The sequence below is a fragment of the Zootermopsis nevadensis genome, unplaced genomic scaffold (genome assembly GCF_977971745.1).
Source record: "Zootermopsis nevadensis isolate Lab colony 2312 unplaced genomic scaffold, Znev_1.0 Znev_ptg000015l, whole genome shotgun sequence".
Classification (NCBI taxonomy): domain Eukaryota; kingdom Metazoa; phylum Arthropoda; class Insecta; order Blattodea; family Termopsidae; genus Zootermopsis; species Zootermopsis nevadensis.
The window spans coordinates 2,058,890-2,084,131 of record NW_028259147.1 but is presented as its reverse complement, the minus strand read 5'-3'; the positions used below and the strand labels follow the sequence as shown (position 1 = coordinate 2,084,131).

At 38.5% G+C, this 25,242-nt stretch overlaps 1 protein-coding gene across 3 annotated transcripts in view; it reads right to left on the bottom strand.

The window, feature by feature from the left end:
• LOC110833551 (neurotrimin) overlaps positions 1 to 25,242 on the bottom strand; it is a 524,202-nt gene that overhangs the window by 436,785 nt on the left and 62,175 nt on the right. The window contains exon 2 of one of the 3 annotated variants that reach the window (XM_022071767.2): positions 14,884 to 15,009. Coding sequence is in view for 1 of the 3 variants with exons in the window: in XM_087349042.1 (XP_087205168.1) it covers positions 2,621 to 2,631 (11 nt within the window). In the remaining 2 variants the exon portion in view is untranslated. Of the gene's footprint in view, positions 1 to 2,470; positions 3,289 to 14,883; positions 15,010 to 25,242 lie in introns of those variants that run through there. The other 2 variants (XM_087349044.1, XM_087349042.1) reach the window with 2 other exon arrangements.

Here is a 25,242-nt window from a genome sequence, read left to right as displayed (position 1 = left end):
CACAACGACAAGTTTCGTGTTTTACACAAATAACACGGTTGCTTTACGTTATTAAAAACATGTTTCACGCAAACATTTTCACATCCGTGCGCTGCCGAATGTAAAGTAGCTCACGGTACAGTGTACTAATGAATCACGACAATTATGCGGCGCTGACTGGTAAAGACGAAAATGAAAAGAAAAATATAACCTATCTGTTATAGAGAAATTAATTAATTAATTTCCTTTTATTACGTCTAACATAAAAAAAACGTTTCAAATAAAAAATTGAACATCATGGGATGTTCGCATCTGTTTTGTGTCAAGTACTGTAATTAATGTAAAAGTTTTTTGTTTTAGAAAATTTATAAATTCAAACTGAAACGCATTTTAAAGTTGAAATTAAAAAAAATTAGCACGATAAGTCAAATATCAAACATCAAAATTCACTGAATAATTTAGATGCTGAGAGCGCGCGGACGGACAGACGGTCGGACAAACACAAGAGTCATGGGCTTCCCATAATGTGCTTGTTTTGTGTCCTTCGTGCAAACAACGTATAAAATACTTGGGGCATTGAACAACAGACCTATATAAAATAATCAATAAACACGCTTTGCTATGAACACAAGAAAACTTTTTCCTTGTCTGCATATTCCTGCTCTTTTAAGTTGTCAAAACGAAAGTTTCTGCTCTCTCTCTCCCTCTCTCTCTCGTAACATTATGATTACGTAACTGTCCACAAATTTAAGTGCTCGGTTTTTGTGAGGTTTAAAATGTCGACATTATCAAACACTGAGTCGAACAAAGTCTGTTTGAACCTTTCAGGCGTCATTAAAGTCGCGGAGGTGAAAAACGTTCAGTTGTATTGTACGAGGAATGATGGCCGACAATCAGTCTCCATAGTAACCACAGAACACAGCTGTATCCTGACCAAGCAGGTTAAAAGTAACAAAGATTTACATCGACACTCGAGATGTTAGCGGTTCAAATCTTTGCCGAGATATATATCTCGTGAGATCCAAGGTTCTCACGACGGTGAAGACGTAACGTTGGTCTTCTGAGTTGTAAGGCCGTGTAAACTAGTATGTAGATAGCAGCTTTTAGGAGGAACATACTGTCTACATCTTCAGAGCTGAAGATAGATACTGTTTCTACTTACGAGTCTACACGGCGTCGAAACCCATAAAAAACAACGTTACCGACAGAGAAGTTTCCTCCTCTGATAAACCCAGTCTCTGAAGACCGATATTTTTAATCGAGATATCTCGTCCGTAACAGGGAAAGGGTTAAACAGGGAACACAACGGTAGGTCTTCATGTTTCCTGATACTTTAAACTGGATAACACCAGGAATGTGCCCGTATACCCTACGAGCAGGATTAAATTACGTACGAGTCACGAACGCTTCAAATGTTACAATGTTGCTTTACAGTTCTCTTACTTGTTAACCGAGTTAACGAATGATTAAACTTGACAGTGAGTTTGCATGCCAAGCGAATTCCCTGCCCCCGTAATTTCTCATGAAACCTGCAAGGGACACATTCGCTGTAGTTTAATACCAGTCACTCTCGGTTCTCCTTACCCGCATCGGCGCCGGGCTCGACATCTATGGCTAGGTTATCAGCACAATTAATTTTGTTTATGTTACTGAACGCTGGCCATTTCTAGAATACGTGTTTCAAAATATAAAAGTTAATTTTTAATACTAAACTAAAAGACTATGTATGTGTGTGCCTATTAAGATATTAGTAAGGGCATACATCGTCATCGCCCTGAAGATGAAAGCAATAAACACCCCCGAAACGTCGGTAAATATTTATGGCGCAACAACCCAGAAGACGGAAATCTTCATACTCTTCGCTCTGATGACGGAGGCAGTATGACCTCTGAAACGTCGGTAAATATTTACCAGTCTACATGGCGCAACAACCCAGAGGACAGCCATCTTCAGACTAACCACCGTGAAAAATCTCAAATACTACAACAGGTTACTACCGTTTCCTTCAACATAATTTTGAATTCAAATTATCAACACGCTACACGTAACTTAAAAAATTCCTCTGTAAGCTTAACGTCTTGTATAAGTTCGCGTTAAACCTTTAAAACCCAAGAATCAGAAAATAAAATATTAATATCAATAATATTTAAGCATCCGGCCCGTACAGCGAAGAAAACACAACTCTTCACCATTACATAAATCAAGTGGTTAACGGTGTTTAAGGAAATAATCGCCGTTTATAATAAGAATAAATACAAATAAAGAATTCTTGACTGTTGAAGTAGACTTAAAATAACACGTTCTGCAAAGTTGTTCCCGTCAAAATTACGTGCGTTCAGCACATATGGACACAAAGGTTTAGGTTCTCATGTTAAGATTAATTGGAGCACAATCCAACAACCACACGCGGATGTTCAGTTTACATTCGCGTGGCTTGCGGATGTAACAGCAGTTAGGGATAGTCAGTGAACTGACAGAATGAATGACCTACCTAGTTTATACTGCCCGTAGATATGTCTAGAGCAGGTGCACTCTACAGCTGTGACATTTTCCACTAAGACCCCTAGATCAATTCCATGTCTAGTAATTACGTCTCCAACCAATATCAGTGTAACACCATTGTAACACAAAACATCTGTACCTTTCGTCCATTAAGTGGTTATCACACCCTAATTATGATTGTTTCTGTAAACAGAATAAATCATTGTCATTCACATTAAATGTTAAAGTTGGCCTCCTTCACAGATACACTTCACTCGCATGACGAAAAAAAAGTTCGCCTTCGCTAAAGTAGTTCTTCACGGAGCAGAAATGTAATCACGTGATCATCTGTAGAACACCAATGATACAAACGGACACCGCTGTAAGGAATAAGTGCTCATTTCGGTTTCTCGAACTGAAAGTAATGTGATGGTTAAAACCGATTAAAATTACTGGCAAATAAGCTTATATTGACGCGTGATGAACAATCTCATTTGTAAACGGTAAAAACTTGATTAATAATCACTTCTTTTGACATTATCTCCACAAATATAAATTTACACTAAAACACGAAACACAAGTCAATTTATTTTTTATTTCTTGCAAAAATTGCGATCTAGTTTTAAAGAAAAACATCTAGTAATCTCACTAGAAACCGTCAATAAAACATACACAAATCACAGAGTATTAATTAATCTCCTCCCATGTCCGTCAACATTTCTGCAACTCAGATTCAACGCTCAAGAACTGCAAATATACATGGTCCGACAACAAACCATCGGATAACGCAGCTCTACGAGCCGGTGCTCTGTCGCAAACGACGCGCGACTTGACAGTGTGAACTTCACCTAGCTAGAGCACTCACAGAGGGGTTGACCTGACGCGCAGGCGCCAGTATCACGTACGTTAGAACGTTGCGTGCATGGTCGCCAAAACACAATATGGCGTATATTCCATGGGCATTCAAACTTATCACTGAAGGCAAAAACAAACTGGAGCGTTATCTCTTGACAAATTATGGAACTGTTAAAAAGGACAATGGAATATAACCGAATCTTAAAGGAAACAACAAATGCCACAAAAATAACCCATTTCAATGGAACTTTACCCTTCTTAAGAAGCTAACAGTCGCTAAAATCATAAACACAATGTCCACTTTCCACGGAACCTGATCGTCCATTACCGTGTTCACAAAAGCTCGCTTGTGAGGACTTCGGATATGAATTTGGAAATATTAAAGAACGCTGGAAAATTCTCGAGGAGCAAAAATATGTTATGAACATTACCTGATGTTGTACTCTTTGGGGGATATTGCAATTCCAGAGGAGCTCTTATCTCAAAATCACGAGCGATTACTTCAGCAGCTCAACAAATGAAATAACGAGTATAAAAATTGTATCCAAGGTCATGACATCACGAATGTAAAACTATAAATAATTCTGATATAATCTGTTGTAGACTTTTAAGGGAAGTACGATTTCATAATTTACACAGAGGACGTTAGTAAAATTGAAAAAAAAAGAAAATTCAGTCGATATCCTTACATGGATTCAAACCCGGAAATTTCCGAATACGAGGCAAGAGTGATAACTCGACTGTAAAACTTGTCATCTTATCCTCCCCTCCGTATTGCGATGACGTCATGTTGAGAAACGACGCGCACTTAAATCAACTCAAAATGAGATTGGATTTCAAAAGTATTTCGTCAGTATTCGATGACAAGAAATCAAGTTACTCGTGACACACGAACACAATGGCGAGAGAAACAGAATTAGGGGCGTGGTACCTCACTGATGAGTTCGACGTGCCATAAGCGGATAGACGACGACGCTCCACAGGGTAACATTTCCGTATAATTGACGTAATTTTCACGTAATAACAGTCCAAAGTAACGAGCGCCCTCACGCCCCCACCCTTCATCACAAGCGATGCGCCGTGCGTACGTCAGCTGCTGATAGGGCGGCTTACAACCCTATTTACTTACAAGGACGCATTTTGAAAATTAAGGCAGTGCAATGAGTGGTTTCTACATAAGGAGACCAAACAGTGGCATCGTTAACAGATCAAAACTGCCTTCACGATAAAATTACGATAACATTAAATTCGCGGAAAGTAGTTCAGAATTTGCTGTTATCTGAAAATGTGAAGATCAATGTTTATTGCCTGTTAGCAGATGGTACATGTAGATACCACTGGGCTTTGAAGGGTTAAAGTCGCTAAATTTGCAAGGCGCTTCGTACAAAGAAATCCAATGAAAACACGACGCACGTCGAACACAAAGCAGCTCTAACCGAATAAGGGAGACGGGGAGCGGGCGAATGAAATCCAAGTATCCTAGCGACTTCTCACAATCAATGTAGGTCAGATATTAAAGACTCTCTGAATCGGATCAGAATTCTGTTTCACGAAAAAGTACGAAGCTTTCATCAGATTTTCTTCATAAGAAAGCTAAAATTATTATCAAAGCCCCTATAAACACGTCATACTTTTATAGCAGCTTATAATTTAATTTCATTCTCGTTTATATCCACTTTAGGCTAATATTGCCTCGTGATTTAGAATGCTGTGTTCTAAGGATAAAGAGGAAATCACTTACTTTAACTCATATGCTGTTTTCAATGATTTTGTCTCAACACAAAATTAAATAAATTCAAAATCCGAAGATATTTCGCAGTGATTCTTGAAACTGAATATCATTATTAGTAGTCCAATAACACTAGAAACTAACCCTCATCCAATTGAAATATATAATAAGAGGGTAGGTCCTTATATTTCGTAATACAAATGGTTTGAATCCTGAAGATTTCCGTCTTCTGGGTTGTTGCGCTGTGTAGTCTGGTTGATGTTTACCAACGTTTCAGAGGTCATACTGCCTCCGTCATCAGGGCGATTCACCTCAGAAACGTTGGTAAACATCAACCAGACTACACAGCGCAAGAACCCAGAAGACAGAAATCTTCATACTCATCGCCCTGATGACGGAGGCAGTATGACCTCTGAAACGTTGGTAAACATCGACCAGACTACACAGCGCAACAACCCAGAAGACGGAAATCTTCATACTCATCGCCCTGATGACGGAGGCAGTATGACCTCTGAAACGTTGGTAAACATCGACCAGACTACACAGCGCAACAACCCAGAAGACAGAAATCTTCATACTCATCGCCCTGATGATGGAGGCAGTATGGCCTCAGAAACGTTGGTTAACATCGACCAGACTACACAGCGCAACAACCCAGAAGACAGAAATCTTCATACTCATCGCCCCGATGACGGAGGCAGTATGACCTCTGAAACGTTGGTAAACATCGACCAGACTACACAGCGCAACAACCCAGAAGACGGAAATCTTCATACTCATCGCCCTGATGACGGAGGCAGTATGACCTCTGAAACGTTGGTAAACATCGACCAGACTACACAGCGCAACAACCCAGAAGACGGAAATCTTCATACTCACCGCTGTGAGAACCTCAAGTCTTACGGTTTGAATCCTCATTTTGCATTTGTGAGTTTCATAAATTTCTCGCTGAAAACAGGAATCGTTTACTTGAACAAGGTTAATCATTTATTCTCTGTAATGGTGAAGTGTTGTGTTTTCTTTGCGGTACGGACTGAATTATTAAATGCTATTTAGGCGAGCTTCGACATTAAAGGGTTAAGCTGACTTATTTTCTAAGGTTTAACACGCTACAGGGCTACGTGTTGGTATAGTCGTCGCTTACGGTATGCATACTGTCCGCTCGCTGAGATACGACAGCTCATGTCATGAATATGTATGCAATTTGGGTTGGTTAGTGCGCCAGCACATTGCCTTTGCCTGCTGTGTTCATTTGGGGTAAATAGGACGGAAACAGCTTAAAAAGTCACCTGCGCCTAAATAGCGCAGGATGGCCTGATGGTCCCATTCGAATGCATACCATGTTCTCCAAAATCAAATTCAGTTTCACAAACTTAATTCGTCCTTAACAGTCTCTGTCCTTGAAGGAGAAATGATTCACAGAACAAACTGACTATAAATTAAATCACATTCCATAAAAGAGCTGGTACAATTCCCGCTGGAGATTCATCTGAAAACATACAACGCTGTGGTTCAGATATTCTAAGAACTGTGACAGACTGCTGATCACAAAGACGTGGAACAGAATCTCCGAAACCCAGAGAAGACTTTCAAAAGACACAAAGAGGTGCTACTTCAAACAGGTCAGACAAAGTCTAATTTTATCCCCCACACATACTTCATGTTCTCTTAAAATAAGAAGCCATAATGTTTTGTTGTCAATTTGTCTTATTTTCATAATTAACTCAGGATAATATCACAGTTGTAAATATAGTTTATTAATTACATTTTAAGTTAGATTTTAGTGTTTAGTTGTTATATATTTCCAACACCAGAAAACCATTTTTAGTAGACTTCTAATCATAATTCACAATCTCTTTAAAAAAAGGATTAACATAAGTAATATGATATTTATGTGACACTGCTTTCAAAATATGTGATTGCATTATAGAAAGGTTCACTATAACGTTTCTTACTTCTGAATGTCCCGAATCAAGCTAACATGCGAGGTATAATCATAAACATCAGGAGTATCTGAGTTATTATTATCGTTGCTATTAAGAAAAATCCATCAGAAGAAAAGAAATCTCGTCACAGAGACGTAAGACAATAGCGCGTTCACTGACAAACCGGAACGCAACTGCCACTTCCCAGCTTCCGACAGTAACTGCATGACACACGGTCGAAGGCTACAAATTTGTTCAAGTATCGACCCATAAAAACAGTAAAATAAGATTTCCTGTGTGAACAAAATGTGTTGAAAGTGGCCGTCATGTATTTTAATGTAAAATATAAAAATTAACTTTGCCAAGATTTGACATCGCTTAAGTTTGGTCCTGGGGACGAAGGGCATTTTGTCCCTCCTCCATCGAAGAGCGCAGGACGTCTGCAACATTTTCTCTCCGTCCGTTCTGCCGTCGGCTTTATCTGTGCTTCTCTCTGTTTTCGTTCCATCTGAGTCCGCGTTGTTTCAGCTTTTTGCTTCATTCGAAACAGAAACTCCTGCCCTATCTCTCTGACAGAATATTATCTTCGTGGACCAGACCGAGAGATAGTTGCTAGTGCTGCAATTATTACAACAGCGACAACACTGGAAGTCTTCAGATTTTAAAATTAATATATTCCGCTTAAAATCACATGCATGTGGCATCTGAGGTTTCAGTATCCGTTTTTATTTATCAACCATAAATCCAAGTTAAAACAAATGCTAAAATGAGTAGCGGCTAAATGTTAAGCTTTTCGGTGCCATGTTACGCCACACCAGAATGTTTTAAATTCAGATTTCATTGCCTCATTTAAATATAAACGAATCTCCTTTTGTCTTCGCCCGTAGAAAGATTTATCATAATGTGAATTAACCAGTCTGAGTGCAGTTTGTGATCGCACCAAATCTTCTTTAACTTCAAAGCGTATTCCATGGAGTACACGTATCTTCCTAATGAGGTATCTGAGATTTTGTATACTACGTTTGTTTTATGTTCATACATTTATATAATTTTGTGTATCCGAAGTAATTAATTCATAATGACATTAAATTTGGAATCTCAACGATTTCAGTAACATACAATAAAATATATAATTAGAATTCCCCTAATTCAGGAATATTGTTTATTTACCTTCGAGTTGTATATTATACCGCCATTCTTACGATGAAATTAAATTATGAAAGAATATAATATGTTTAATAAATAATATAAACATTTAATATCTCCGCAATAAAAATTACGTAATCACTTCGATTTAATTTTCTTTTTACATCCTTTGATACCAAAGCTCGTCTAAATAACATTTAAGATTCCAGTCCGTACCGCAAAGAAAACACAGCACTTCACCATTACAAATATCAACTGGTTAACGCTGTTCAATCAAATAATCGCTGTTTACAGTACGCATCATACAAAACACATAAATACACTTTGTGAGCAAAACGTAAGAATTATTTATTCGGTGGTACATATATTTACCACCGGGGCTAAAAAAAGTTAATCATGTGACTATCACATTCTTGTTTCCATATAACCTCTATGACCTATGTATTTTCTGAGAAAAAGTGGCCGGAGCGTGAGGGTAACAACACATCTGCATGTACTGCGTTGTGGTTAAACTTTACCTTACTATTACAGAATCAATTTCTAGTGCATCAGGTGTCCAGACCTAGAACTTTCCGAACATAAGCGCAGAGCGTGTTCATCCTCGCCTAACAAAACAGCAACTATCAACGTACTCCGTACATTTGTCTTCATCTACGTTCTAATTTGTGTTTGACAGTGACGGGGCAGACCTCTTTCGACTCCACGTCAGCTTGAATTTCGCCCAACATAAGGACATGATATAACGATCACTAACTGGCACATTCTCACTCGTCACTAATGAACCAGACTCACATCTGACGCTTTTGTTAATAAATAAATGAGAAGCAAAATTATTACGTGAGTTTTTTGTCTTCATTTTTCCCCAAAATAGAGTATCATAACGAGGTGGATTACCTCCCATTCGCTATTCAATGAATGCCGTACAAATTTATCAGATTTCATATAGTCATTACGATAATGTATGAAATCTATTTCACCTCACAAAGGCGTCATGATATCACACATTTCCCTCAGAAGTAATCTAACTCCACAAGGCACAGTGTTTCTTGAAAAGTCGATAATTGCTCAGATGATAAAGAATATCCCTGCCTTTAACGAAATCAGAATATGTAATAATTACAGAATCCACTGACAATAACAACACCAACTGGATACTATCCTTATCCAGTTCAATTCAGTCAACGGTTTCAGCCACAGGATCTATATTTCAAAGATTAATTTTAATATTATCCTCTCATCTACTCATATATCTCCCACGTTGTCTCTTACATGGTGCTCAAATTTATAACTTGTGTTGGGCAAGGCCGTGGTCTAGGCATCACGGAGTTTTCCTCCGGGGGCTTCCCCGGTTTCTCCGTGGCATCCCAACAATTACTCCACTCACACACAGAAGAAGGCAATGGCAAACCACTTCTGATCATCTCTGCCAAGAATGTATATATGTATGAGCAGGTCCCTGACAACCTGAAGAGGTTGGAAGGATCCTGTTCATAATGTATGGACCTGTCGTCAGACAGAACACTACAAATAAAATAAAAAAATAGTGTTGCGTTTGAAATTTATTCCATTTGTACTAAGGCACCTGAAGGGAATATGTTCAATGCTGGAAATATTTCTTCCATGCGTTCAACATTCCCAGCTAATCTAATCTACAAGATTAAATCAACCTTACGGTAAGAGTCGAGGTCATAAATATCCTTGTATTTTCGCTATATTTTGGATATTAAATAAAAAAAGGCCGTAAGGATTTGGACTAGATTCATGTGGTTCAAGATTGAGATTGTTGGAGAGCTCTTGTGAACACGGTAATGAACTTTCAGGTTCCATAAAAGGAGGAAAGAATTTTTGCTAGCTGAACGTATCACTCAGCTTCTCCGTGGAATCAGTACGTTTCACATCAAGAGGCTTTGCGACTGCTTAATTATGGATAGATCCTGTCCACCCACGTGTCAGTTGATCGGATGCAGCGCACAGAGAGTGAGAAGCATTTCCAAGATCAATATATCAGCTCGCTCTGCATTTAAAAGCCGCGTTCCCTCTCAAATTCAGTGAATCTTACTGAGAAACAGACTAATGGAATTCAACAGTTCAAATATTTAAAACATATCGGAGTGCAGTTGAACCGATCCGTTAACACATTAATCACTGGTGCTGATTGAAATCGGAGAAGGAATGTTTAATTATCAGGATCCACTTTCCCTTCTTGCTACAAAAAAAAAAACATCGATAATCCTGTTCTATTATTTATAATACCCAGGATGCTGTTTATGCCTGGAGAGAATTATGTTCTCAGTCTTTTATCTGCAGCGTATCAGATATTTCTCTTAGCATTACACCTTCTGTTATGAATTTGTTTTGTTTGAACAGTATGGCTCGATATAAATTCAGCGATCTTTATAAGTTCCTGCTGAAACATGGGAACAGATTTATTTAAATAAAATATCGGTTAAAACCTTATGACCTTATTTACTTATAGGCTTTTAATATTTTCAGTATAAAACCCATGAGATAGGTGTATAACACGTAATAAGGGTAATTTAAATTCGATATTTTAGCATTAAAAAAAGAGCTTTTCTTTAAAAAAAACTATTTGTCTTCGATGAATGCATTTATTATTCTATTTAAATAAATTTTCATTCAAAAACATTAATAATTTTTTCCCTACTTTCGAAATTGGATCCTTTGTTTTAATAAATATAAATTAATTTAATTCCTCTTATGAGTTTTGTTAGTATTCCTATCAATTCGTTTGGCATTTGTCATCATCCTACCAATATGGCACCCGATATACTACACAATGAATTTAATTAACTTCTTCTGCTATGTCAATTTGATTATTTCTACCCTATCGCGTGTCAAGATGAAAAATAGACTTATAGTAGGCCTATATAATGCCTGTGTGTCTTTGTATGAAAACTTGCTGGTCTTTACGAAATTTTATACGAAGGATATACCACTGGAAGCTTCCTCACAATTAAACTTAATAACTTACGACAATCTGAAATAACAACATGGAGGACACACAAATTTTTGAAGTGGTAAAGATACTACCGCCACTTACATAAATTACGCATGTAACAGATTTTTAAAAAAAATATATATTCCACAACTATTTTCGTAATTTTGGTAGAATATGCAACGAAACATGGCGGTCATAGATTTCGGTTAATCAATAACAAATGATCCACTGAATTGAGGAATTTGAAACTACGTGGTCAGAGAGATGTAAGTGACTTGTAGATCCTGACAAGAAATTCCTCCTAATATTGTCGACGCTTGTCGCTGAAGACAAAAATCCGACAACCCGAGACAAATCAATAAAATTAAATACGCGATGACAGTAGCGCACTGAATTGTAAAGTAATGGACTTACACGTGTTGCAGCATTGAAGTGAGACAAAAATGAGTCCCCCTTGGACACAAATGAAACGACGATACCCTTCCAGGTTCGCCAACCTCGTCATATGTCGACCACAAATTTCTAATTAAAAAAAGATGGTAATACTTGTTCATCATATATCTGACATTCCCTTTGTTAAATTTAACCCCCTCTCCCCGCTCCCTCGTGACGATTTCATGAAATGACGATCACTTTCAATGGTTTAGATGAGCAACTATTTTAAATCGCTTACATTTAACTGAAGCTAAAGCAGACATGACGTGTTTGCTAGTGTTCATATTTTGTGTACGATGGTATTTTGACGGAACGGGACAAACAAGTTTTAAACATGTGTCGGTTTCTGACAGACAGTAAAAGGCATAAGAAATGCTGGGTTAATGGAAATGTCATCACGTAAAATGCAACACGAAGCACTAAAATCAAATATGGCCCGCAAGGCTTAACGTGCTAAATCGCAGAAAATCAAACCGGTAGAAATGAAAAGTTGAACCTCTGACGACAAAAATACAACTTTTAGAATAAGACGGTTTTACAGAAAATTATTTAAACTGTCGAAAAAAATTATTACATCCTTCTCTTTTCATTTTCCTACAGCAGTACGTAATTGTTTGCTGGGTTGCGTTTTAAATGCCACATCCTGTATCTTCCCTGACGAATAGGAAGACATTTCAGCTGACTTCTAACATGATGTAAACATTCACTTTTATATTACACGCCATCTTGGTGTGATATAATCTTGATAATGATGACGAAATGTCTGAAACAATCCACTTTGCACGTGAGCATATTTAATTCCAACAGTCGGAATCGGATCCAGAACCACAGTTTGCGTGTTCTTATTTTCGTCGAGTGCTGATAAATACATACTTAAAACGAGGATCTAATTTTAAGCACTTTGATCCGACAACAGTTAAGTTCTGCTTGTATTAAAGAACCCGCCAAATCTTTTAAAGGTACATTATATTAGCGCAATGAAATCACCGTTAAACTCGGCCTAGTTCAACAAACTACCCATACACTAAGCAATTTGTGAACTCAAGTCATTTTATCCTCGTTCCTTTTGAAGAAACTTCGTCTTTTGCATCTTCCTGTTCTACTTTCTCAACTTTTCTCAACAACTCTTTCCCTAGACCACGTGCTCGCTTCCCATTGGACATTACCTAATTCCTCTGCTTGTCCAATCACGTCAATAACCTGCACAAAACCAGCATTTTCAGGTCTTAAATATGATTTCCTTGCCCTTCACCCCACCACACAACAGATATTCACCCTGAAGATGGCAACTTAAATATCTACTAAACACTGGAGCGCCTTCCAACGCTCAACTCTACTCATCTCCAAGACCACAAGATAACATTTTAAACAGCGTTACAGAAAACTTTGTATCACGAAACATAAAAGTGTATTCATGTATTTTAAACAATTTCTACATCAGCACTGTCCGGCATTTTGAATCGATTGCATAAAGGCATCAGCAACACAGGCTTAATTCAATCCTTGTCCTTAAATTTTCACGGTTTGAGTTCAATGTACACCTACAACTTAAGCTATTGTGCAAATTATCCAACGTTTCGACAAACATTACAGCTGCCATCTTCACGGCAGGTTAGTAATGGTTAAAGGTGGGATTTTTAGGGCGAAGCAAAACGTAGGGTTCGTCTCCAGTAGGAGATGAGCACGTGACTGACCACTCCTTGAAGATGGCACCCGTAATGTTTGCTGAAACGTTGGACAATTTTCAACATTCGACGTGGCACATTCCCGAAAGCTCTTATTCTACGAGGCATCGTTCTTAGCCGTTTCGCTGTGTCTTGTTATATGCCAACACACGCAAGATATTCATTAATAAATTTCATATATGCGGACTTAAACTTTATCTCACCTTGTAAACTCATACTTACCTCAATAATTACGAACTGCCATTAGGCTAATGTCACGTAGTATAATTACACAGATATATATGTTAATGCTTGCGGGGCAGATCCTACAGGAAAACAGTGGTCGATTTGAACACGGGCTTTGGGAGGGGGGGCTCAAAGGCCCACGGCTACCGACGTCCGTAAGATTCTTATTTAAAAAATAAATGTTTATAATTTTTATATCATAATCTCACTACCCTATGGGAAGTGTTTTTAATATCTTAATTTCAAAATATCATGCATCTCTCAAGATTCTGTAAAAGTCAGTGTGCAAAAGGGTACTTAGTCACGAACACTTGCAACGATATCATCGGGGGGGGGGGGGGGGGGGGGGTATACAAATAAAAATTTTGAGGCGTAGCATCGCACGTGTAAGATAACCACTCTCCACCACTCTGAATAATTTTCTTTTAATTATTTTCATGCTACGCCCGAGATATAACACTTAGAAACACTGGGTCCTTCGAGCTAAATTCGTTTTGTTTGTTTCAGATCAGTAAATGATACGTCTCCTGTTATTTTTTAGCAGTGACTCCAAATTATCTGCAGGTTTACTCAACAGAAAACATGTTTTTGACACCTTCACTGCATCAAAGTCTCAAATCCTAGATATCAGAAGAAGTTTACTTCAAAAAGAATACTGCAATGAAGGGCTTACCAACGTAACTATGCTGAAGACAGTGCGTTATTCAAAAACGTTATCTGCCTTCGAGTCTACAAGGCGCCAAAAACTCGGAGAAACATCACCATCCTTACCGCCATAAAAAATCTCTCAAGTCTTCTGGGTTGATTCGCCCTTAGCTTCGATGAAACTGTCCGATGCTTCAAAGGTCTGCCCACATCGCCCTGATAATGGATGCAATAAGTGCTTCCGAAACGTCAGTCAATTTCTAGGAGAACACGCGGTGAACGAACTCAGAAGACAGTCATTAACATACTCGCCGTGAGAAAATTTTTCACACTGGCTACTCTTAAGGGCAAAAATTTGCCTAGGGTGCTTTTTCTGGGTTAAGGGCGGTTCGTAGCGTGGCATTGTCTCACTGAAGCCACGCACCAATGACAGCCACAAGGACATCGTCTCTACTTGTCTCAATAATTACATTTCCGTGGTGTTGCCATAGTTACCAAACTTTCAGACTCCCCCCAAACCAATTTCACCGTACGCGGATTCCATTAAAACTCAATAAAGACTTGGATATCAGCCCAGAGTATCTTCAATACAAAGTTAATATTGAAACTTATTAAGCAACTATCTGCTATCTTCATCTTGTTTTCAGAAGCCAAATTCGTGCTGCGTAAAATAGACGGTTTTCGTAGACTCTCCCGTCAAAAACATTACTTGAAATGGCGAGGAAATTAATAAAGCTAATATAATATTCAAGCTTAGTTATTACTTATAACAGCACGTTCTTCTTTTGTGTTGATGACTTGAAGTACGTAATTACATACCTGGGACAGCGCTCTCTCCGCTCCGCTGAAACACTGACGGCCTCCAAGGGTGGCGAACTTCACTCCAACACAGGGAAGAAACATTTCCAGGCACAATTCCATTTTCTGTGGTTTCCAGAGAAGGTACTGGAAGAAATGAACAGGCCAATGTAACATAAGAGATCGCTTTACAACTGTACTTTATAATTTCCTATAATCATTAACACTAACGTATCTTTACAAGAATTTTTCTTACGCTGGCAGAATAGTATAATCTAAACCAGTGGTGTACCCCCGGGGATATGCGAATACTTCTTAGGGGGTACGTGAAATTTAAAAAAAAAAATGTATTATTTTATGATAAACACTGAATAATCAGTAATTTAATTTATTTAATTTATTTTAGATGTAGATTATATACTACGTATAACTTGAATTATACACCAACAACTTTGGGGGTACAAAGTTGAAGAGAAATTATATCTGTGGGTACGAGAACAAAAAGGGGTTGAATACCACTGGTCTAAACCTCATATATTAAGGGTATCAGTATTATAAAATCTGTAATAATTCGATCTAAACCTCGATGCTTTAATCAAACAAACTACTGAGGTAAGAACTTGGATTTTATCGCAAAAAAATATATCTCGAAACTAAATTCACTGACCCCTCAAACAAAACACTTCATCAGAGAAGCTACCTGAACAGGACACGCATCTGGATACAGCGATTTACGTACACTTGACTGAATGTACTTGAATGGTTAGTTGGGAGTTATTTCTGTTCAGTATGCACATAAAACACGACGTTACAGCCCTAATGATATTCAAATTACGTTTGTAGTAAGAGATGAAGACCCCAGCACAAGGCAGGGACGTAACTGTACCAGTGTAGGTCTCAATGTGATATACGAGGGAGAACATATTTTTGATGTGTTTTCGTGTTGTAAAGAGAAACGTTCGGTGACACAAAGTTCAGCGGCGTGTATTTATCTTCAGTGGGCTGTATGTTATCTCCGGATGTCCCACTGTGTCCCCAGGAGCCCAGAAAACATCAGAAATGCATAACAACTTGCAATTTAAAAACCCAGAAAACTTTATATCGGGACCCAGCTTAAGTTTAGAATGGTTCATAGGCTGGTGGATTTCTTGAGTAACTCCTAACGAATTACGAAATATGAGATGTTGAAATATTCCTTCAGTTCCTTTATACTTTTCATCCATAATCAGTCTCCGTACGCCTCACGGAATCTGCAGTGTAATCGATAATTTTACTTTTAATATATTTGTATTAACGGGGTCTTTACCGATGATCACATATTGATTTAAAAAGCGTTCATGAAAAGACGTGGACCGATGAAGAATTTGAACAATTCAGGGCAATTCAGAACTGAATCATTTATACGCATCACGTGGTCTTTTTAAGACAGTAGGATGTTATGACGATCTAGGCGTTGGGCCAGAATGGGGAGACAAGAAACACATACACAATTTTGATGAGAAAACATCTTTAAAACAGAGATGGGATGCGATGGATCAATGGATCGTGTCCATTGGTTCAGTTACCGCAGTTGAAATAAATTACCAGTGAGGTGCACAAAAACAGAATTGACCACAAAATAGGCCTGTAAGCTTGTGTTCCAAATGTAATACGTCTTAGTGCTGTCCTCTGTGGTTTACGTGATTCATGTTTATATACGAATTACACGAGGCAATATGTATGTATGTAACAGCCATCGGTTAACTCTGAGGTTGCGTTGGAGAATAATTACGCAGAGGGAAAATTCAGTTAGTGTTATTTTAATTTTGTGCTGTTTCCAGGAACTCCGTAATATAACACAAGCAAACGTACCACATCAAAGCATTTATTTATACTTTGCATTTTTACCACTTTATTGTGTAACTGCAGCTATTTGGGGGGGGAGGGGGGGAAGACTGCTTAGTTCTGCATGCATAGGGAGGGACATTTATGTCCGAATGCCAGTAATGCGGATTAAATATATTTGAAAGTCGCGTTGCGAAGCAGAGATGAAAAGATCTGGGCGCTCCAAATTGGAGAACATATTCCGATTTTATTTACCTCGTTGGACATGATATTTATAAATGATACAATTTTATTTATGCAAAAGCTGATCAAAACCTCGACATTCAAATTTCATAAAGTCAGAAACTCTTTTAGGCGTTGTATTTCAGCATGGATATGCCTCCAAGTTCAAAACTTTAGCCCTGAACATGGAAGCAATATTTCCCCCCGAAACGTTATCACATAACCGAAGTAAAACATGTAATGCAGCAGTGTTGATTTTTGTGAATACGTTATTATCACAGGAATCTGTAATAAAGTGGCATTCCATATGAGACGGTTTAATTGAAGTTATTAGACCTTTGCAACTTTCGTCAAAGGATTAATTTAGAAAGTCTTTCAATAATTTCCACATACTGTTTATAATGAATGTAAATTAAAAATTCCATTCAACATTGGGCAAAGAATAGCAATGCTAATAAATACATTTTTAAACTAACTATATTAATGGAATTTTTTTCCTACAGTTTCATTACATCTGGTGTTGTCATTACGTGAACGAATAGGTACTGCCCTCTCCTTATGATTCCATGTAGTTCCTCCTGCCGAAAATTAATAGAGTTATTATCAATGTTCTTTTAATTTCCTGTTTATTTATATTTTAACACCGACTAGACCAGTTCTATCGAGTCTATAATTCACATTATATTTCTATAATATCATTTTAATATTATCCTCCAGCGGTATCTCCATTTTAGGTTTCATATAAAGATTTTATACGCATTCTCGTTTTCCACATACTGCTAGACGTCCTGCTTGTTATGGCATCGTTTACAATAATAATATTAAAATGGGTACTAATTAAAAACTTTCTCGTTACGTAATTTTGTGTCACGTGTTGGTTCCTCTTCCTTGGGTCCAAACAAACCTGAATCTTGCCTCTGGGTGAGAGATAAATAATTATTTGGATCATAACATTTCATGAACACATTTAGAATCCCTCACCATAACAAATACCATGTCTCCATTTATAATGCTTAAGCATTCCAGAGTTTTACTGCCCGTTCAACAGAACAGCTCTGTGCCTGTTATGTAAAGCAAAGAATAATGCTTAAAATGAAAACTAGAGAATTCAAACGTCTGAAATGAGCGAAGTGTTTTTCGATTGACTTGAATTTCCATCACCCCCTTCGATTTTAAATATAATCGCCGCATATTTTAATGCTGATGTAATATAATGTAATGCGGCTTTACAAATTCAGTATGAATAAAAGACCTTCGTTGATATTCCATGCTTCCGATGCTCTTACAATGTACCTTCCCCTCCGTTCTGCTTAATTCAACCTTAATTCCATCCACTATAACGAGACCAAAACATTACGCTCTAATCTTATTAATATGAAGTACAAATATAACGTTAATTTAGCTTTCAGAGCTCAATTTAGTGACTGATAGATCTAAGACGTGGTTGTTGTTGTTGTTGTTTTTTTACGTTTGTCTCATTACAAAAATTTTCAAGCTTCAGAGCCCGACAAAAGGCACGTCTTTCATGAAAATTTTAATTCGGTATTTGACAATTTGAAAAACAGTGGTAACTAAATGTACCAACTGCTTTAACTTTCACAAAATACGTAATTTTCTCACAAGACATTTATGAATTTCACATTGTTCTCAGAATAAACACTAGTCTATTCAATTTTTTTCCAATACCAATATGGCGGCTACGCGAACTTTTTGTAGCATCAACCGAAACTACTGTTACTTAATGTACATTTCTAACATGCCGCGTAGTAATAAGTTTCAAAAAAATTACATTGGATTGAGATAGTTCTTGTCGTATATAAAACGAAAACATTGCGGAAACGCGATATTTCTCAAGAGGATTACTTTTAAAGTGGGGTCGAACACATAAAAATGCTTTTGGAGATAAATCATGAACATATCTACTTACAAACCTGGATGAAAAAAGATGGCTGTCTTCTGGGTCGTTACGCCGTGTATTCGGGTACAAATATACCGACGTTTCAAAGGTCCTTGCTGCCTCCATCATCAGGGCTATCGACCTGACTACACAACGCAACAATCCAGAAGACAGCCATCTTCAGACTATAATAACTTCAAAACTTTAAATTTGTTGATGTACATATCAGATTTAATATAACAGAATTTTAAAACATACGCACAGAAATTCATCATTAAATATTTCAGTCATTTCTGCAGTTGTCTTGACAATTGCTCCGCATAAAACAGAGATAATAAAACAAGTCACAGTATCTTCACCCACAGCCTTCTTGTTTTAGTAACAAGCTGTATGATCCTGCCTGTTCCTACATTACTAACTGCTGAACGGTTACAGTGTATTAATTATGTAGGTTAGTGCAGGCTTCATTATTCAGCTAATGCGTCTTGTTCACCTTGTCTCGCCACTGCTCATTAGCTGTTAATGGCTCAATATTTATGCCTTGCGCATTGCTAACGTGTGCCGAAGCTGCCTGACCACACCCTCAAGACTTAGCCTACTTCAACGTCCAGGACAGTGGAATTCTGACCTATACTCTTCTGTACGTTCGCAGAATTAAGTTTAACAATGAATAATTATACTGAACGGTAGTTATATCCCATTATTCATTCAAGGCCGTGGTCTAGGCAACACGGAGTTTTCCTCCGTGGCATCCCAACAATTACTCCATTCACACACAGAAGAAGGCAATGGCAAACCACTTCTGGATCATCTGCCAAGAACGTATATGAACAGGTCCCAGTCCGAGAAAAGGATCGAAGGATCCTGTTCATATGGACCTGTCGTCAGACAGAACACTAAATAATAATAAGATGAGGTGGTCTAGCGGTTAGAACGCTGGCCTTGTAATCCTGGGATCTCGGGTTCGATTCCCGGCGGTGCCCGAATTTATAACTTGTGTTGGGCAAGGCCTTGGTCTAGGCAACACGGAGTTTTCCTCCGTGGCATCCCAACAATTACTCCATTCACACACAGAAGGCAATGGCAAACCACTTCTGGATCATCTGCCAAGAACGTATATGAACAGGTCCCAGTCCGAGAAAAGGATCGAAGGATCCTGTTCATATGGACCTGTCGTCAGACAGAACACTAAATAATAATAAGATGAGGTGGTCTAGCGGTTAGAACGCTGGCCTTGTAATCCTGGGATCTCGGGTTCGATTCCCGGCGGTGCCCGAATTTATAACTTGTGTTGGGCAAGGCCTTGGTCTAGGCAACACGGAGTTTTCCTCCGTGGCATCCCAACAATTACTCTATTCACACACAGAAGAAGGCAATGGCAAACCACTTCTGGATCATCTGCCAAGAACGTATATGAACAGGTCCCAGTCCGAGAAAAGGATGGAAGGATCCTGTTCATATGGACCTGTCGTCAGACAGAACACTAAATAAATAAAATAAAATAAAATACTACGGCACTGTTTGTCGTTTTACTAGTAAATACACGTTGAAAATAACGAGAAACGTAAAGTAGTTCCCATATTAATAAATATTATCTCGTAAGACACAAACTCCCTTAGCAGCGTTACCATTCGCTCCACATGAAAAGCACATATTATTATTTTCGTTTAAAGTACACAACAGTGTTCCTAAAGCAAAGACCATAAGTATTACGCCGTAAGTCACAAAATCCCTTTAACAGCATCACCATGGCAACGGTTACAACACAGAGAATCAGAGATGTCCAGCGTGAAACAAGCCCTCTGTTACCCCGCTCAAGGCGCGCATATACAGACACGCCGTACCCTGCAATGCAAACATTCAATTTTGACAGAAGGAACAGTATAGAATTATAACTCTAGTTTTAATTGTGTAGATAGTGTAAATTAATTCCTAAGAGCACTTAGTGCATGCCGGGTAAAGCAGCCACTAGGGGGCACGTGAGGGGGCGAGGGCCTATGGTTGCAGCTCGCTGTAGTGTGACCGTCTTCTGCCCCCCCCCCCCTTTTTGAAACCGCGAATTGCTACATCTACAGCTCTCCGACCCCCGTGAACAAACTTCCTGGAATATCGTGTCGGGATTCCCGTGGGAATGAAACTTCTTCCGCACAACTTTCATGAGCCTTTGAGTAAGAAAATTTAGTTAGAAGGTGCAACAGCCTTTCGCTCCTTTGTGCACTTATTTCGTGATAATCGTGCCCCCATACTTTCGTCAGTGCGTGCAATTAAAATTCAGTTTTATCAAGATGGTATTTCAGAAATTCTTTTGTTACCGTGTTTCAAAGGTAACATACAATTTGCATGATTCAGAAGCTACGAATAATAACTTTTAACTGTTAAGAGATGGCGGTGCACATTTTCTGCAACTGATCTCAAATACCAAGACATTTCAGACCAGAACGGCCAGTAATTTAAGCCTCGTATTTAGATTCAATCATGGAATGAGTCTGAGCTAGCAATACCTAGCATGATGGTAAAGATTTACAGTGTAATATGTGAATCTACTACCTTCTACAAGCTGATTTCATTTCTAAAAAATCGTGTTGTGTTTCCAAGGCAACGTATATAATTTGTAATGTTTAAAAGCGGCGGAAATCTTTAATTGTTTATCTAGTAAAATATTCCACCTTCTTCCTACCAGAAGGTTCACAAGGGTCCGCCATCGGTTCTTACCCTTGACATAGGCGTAGATGGGAGAATAATATTTTAAAAATAGGGTATGAAGAGCGCACAGGATTTAGGCTGAATAACTGATAAATTTTGCAAAGCAATTTCTTTTACGTTTCAACTAAACCAACAGCACGGTTAGCGACTATCATAGGGCTCGCGTATTTAAATGTCGGACTGCTGGCTAGAAGCCAGTACCCTCCTTGAAAGGTCCTACTACAGGCCAACTCGATCAAGGTTTTCCGTGGTTTTCCTTGATCCTAGAGCAAATGCTGATTTGGTGCCCAAATTCCACCTCGCTCCGTATTCCTCTCACTCCGCCCTGCCAATGCCAGCATAAAAATATCATCAAATATAGCTTTTTCAAATTTTAAATTAAAAATTCAGAATTTCCGATCGATTGCAATGAAAACCTTGCTCAGTTTCCCTCCTCGTTCATCTCTCTGATTTATCTACTTCGAAATGCATCACCATCTCTTCAAATTACAATTACTATAATGACGAACGAGCACTGCCTGGGAACCTTTATAGCCTTAAATTTATGTCTGCCCCCCCCCCCCCCACTCCCGGTCCCCTTAAATGTATTGTTTCACAGTATTCATCTCCTGCTTTCGTTTCTCTGTGTCTCATTCGACTTCAAAGTGTTAAATCCCTTCAAATATATTTTATCTATATAATTCTGTTGTTCCACTTGGATGAATACAATATTTGTAAGCCGAACGATGAACTTCGTGTATTTGTTCCTTCCCGCCCTTCGCTGCCAGTGGCTCGTTTTATCACAAACAGATTTCGTTTTAACTTCAACAAATCAGTGTGGTCCTTGGTGTAAAGGTTGTTTGTTCTACACAAGTTCTTTCATGGATATTTAATTCTCCTGAACAGGATGTGTACAAAAGGGCTATCGATTGGGAACTTAACACCAACAGCAAACCAGATCGTTGTTCTTTGTTCTACGAACAAAAGAAAAACGAGCATCCAGGAATAAGCTTTCCGTACATCCGTGTACAAATTATTTCGCTCGTTCTTTCTGCTTCCGTGGGCGAGATTTAAGTCAGGTTTCGTGTTGTTAATTAAAGAAACAGGATATTCCTGGACCAACAGACTCTTCACCAATGTTACGAGGTTCGTTAAATTAAGGAGGATAAGATGAATGATGCCCCATTGCATAGGTGGAAGGATAATAGTAAAACGAAAATTTAAAGAGTTTTTGTGAAAATGTAGAATGTAAGTGAGCACATGGATCATATTGCGAGCTTTTGTGACTATGACAATGACGCTTCAAGTTCCTTTATATATACATAAGTTAGGTTATGTTAGGTTAGGTTACGTTAGGTTACGTTACGTTAGGTTAGGTTACGTTTGGTTACGTTAGGTTAGGTTAGGTTAGGTTAAGTTTGGTTAGGTTAGGTTAAGTTAGGTTAGGTTAGGTTAGGTAAGTTTAGTTTTGTTATGTTAAGTTACGATACGTTACGTTGGGTTGTATTCGGTTGGGATGGGTTAAGTTAGGTTACTTTAGGTTAGGTTAGGTTAGGTTAAGTTTGGTTAGGTTAGGTTAAGTTAAGTTTAGTTTTGTTATGTTAAGTTACGATACGTTACGTTGGGTTGTATTCGGTTTGAAATGGGTTAAGTTAGGTTACTTTAGGTTAGGTTAGGTTCGGTAAGGTTACGTTACGTTGGACTGGATTGGTTTAGGTTATGTTAGGTTACCTTCTCAAAGACAAATAGCAACCAGTTCCTTCAATACACCATGTTAGCACTTTCACAGCGTTTGCGCAACTGGCGAGAGCGGCGGCCTATGAACTAGGATTACCTTAGGTCGAGGGTCACGGGGGAGGTCGGGAGAGTCCATTACACGGGGTGCAAATGCTTCTGATTTAATATTTCTACCTTAGTACGTGATTGCAAATGGGTTCCGTTCCATGTGGTACATTGTCTGTATAAGTATGTAATATTTGGTATAAAATTAACAGGTGGTTCCATTTGTTTATTGAAAGTAATTACGTAATTGTAAAAGCAATTTATAAACCTCCTCACAGTATTTACATAGCCTAATTAAACTCGGCTACCACAAAACCTCGTTTGTATGTATTTAATTAGCTTTATGATTTATTTTGTCAGACAGCGAAAAATCTAAAAAGGTTTTATTCTGTCGCCTAATAAATAACTGAATAGTTGGACTGACGTTGATCACACATCATATTGGAGATTCTTGCTTTCTTCAACATCTGTTTTACGGTGCTGATATTTTAAAGACAGCATAAGAAGGTGGTATTCACAAACTAAAAATCTAGAAGCAAACAAGCAATGGTACCAGATTTGAAACGGTATTCAAATATATCCTGAATTATTTCTTTTCTTAAACTACGCGTAAGTTGTTAAAGTGTATTTCATGATTTTTACCAAATTCATCCTTACTCAAATTACTTCAACAAAGCGACAATGTGTGTGAGAGATGAAAAGAAATGGACCAAAACAAAATCTAAGCGATGTGGATCTTTTGGTTCGTTCGTGGGGGGGGGGGGGGGGGTTGCAGGGTGGGGGAACAAAGTGTTTCCGGCGCTGTACGGGTCGTTAACACTTTTAAGATGTGGAACAACTTTCGTGTTGCTAAGATTTAAGAGAAACTTAGCGGTTTACCTCAGCATTGAATGTAAAGTTAAGACCAAAAACTTTTGCCCTGTTTGAACAGTGGTCTATAACGTGAACAACACAAACTTTGCAATTAAACGTCAAGTATGAGAGTCTATCTTGTAATTAGTATAGCTCCGAATCTGAAGTTTAGAAACATTCACACAAGTCTGAAATTGTGATGAATCACTTTTAGACGATTATTTCAGTAGCCCAATTCTCCGAGTTTAATTCCGACGTGCTGAGTCAAGTTCATTTCTGACATTAACACCCCGCTAGTATTATGAATAGACAATCATAGAGCTTTGTTTCAGGCATATCTACAACGATATACGTTATAATAGTCGCGTTGCTGGAAAACACAACATAAAACTATGACATTTTCCCCACTAATTCAATGTTAAGCAGCGTTATTCCGTTCCTGAAAAACAATTACTTAAACACTATCAGAAATATCTTAGGTTTCAAAGAGATGTAGGCGAGGGTAAATTTAAAGTCCCGAGGTCTGACGACAGGTCCATATGAACAGGATCCTTCCATCCTTTTCTCGGACTGGGACCTGTTCATATACGTTCTTGGCAGATGATCCAGAAGTGGTTTGCCATTGCCTTCTTCTGTGTGTGAATGGAGTAATTGTTGGGATGCCACAGAGAAACCGGGGAAGCCCCCGGAGGAAAACTCCGTGTTGCCTAGACCACGGCCTTGCCCAACACAAGTTAGAAATTCGGGCACCGCCGGGAATCGAACCCGAGACCCCAGGATTACAAGGCCAGCGTTCTAACCGCTAGACCACCTCATCTTATTATTATTTAGTGTTCTGTCTGACGACAGGTCCATATGAACAGGATCCTTCCATACTTTTCTCGGACTGGGACCTGTTCATATACGTTCTTGGCAGATGATCCAGAAGTGGTTTGCCATTGCCTTCTTCTGTGTGTGAATGGAGTAATTGTTGGGATGCCACGGAGGAAAACTCCGTGTTGCCTAGACCACGGCCTTGCCCAACACAAGTTAGAAATTCGGGCACCGCCGGGAATCGAACCCGAGACCCCAGGATTACAAGGCCAGCGTTCTAACCGCTAGACCACCTCATCTTATTATTA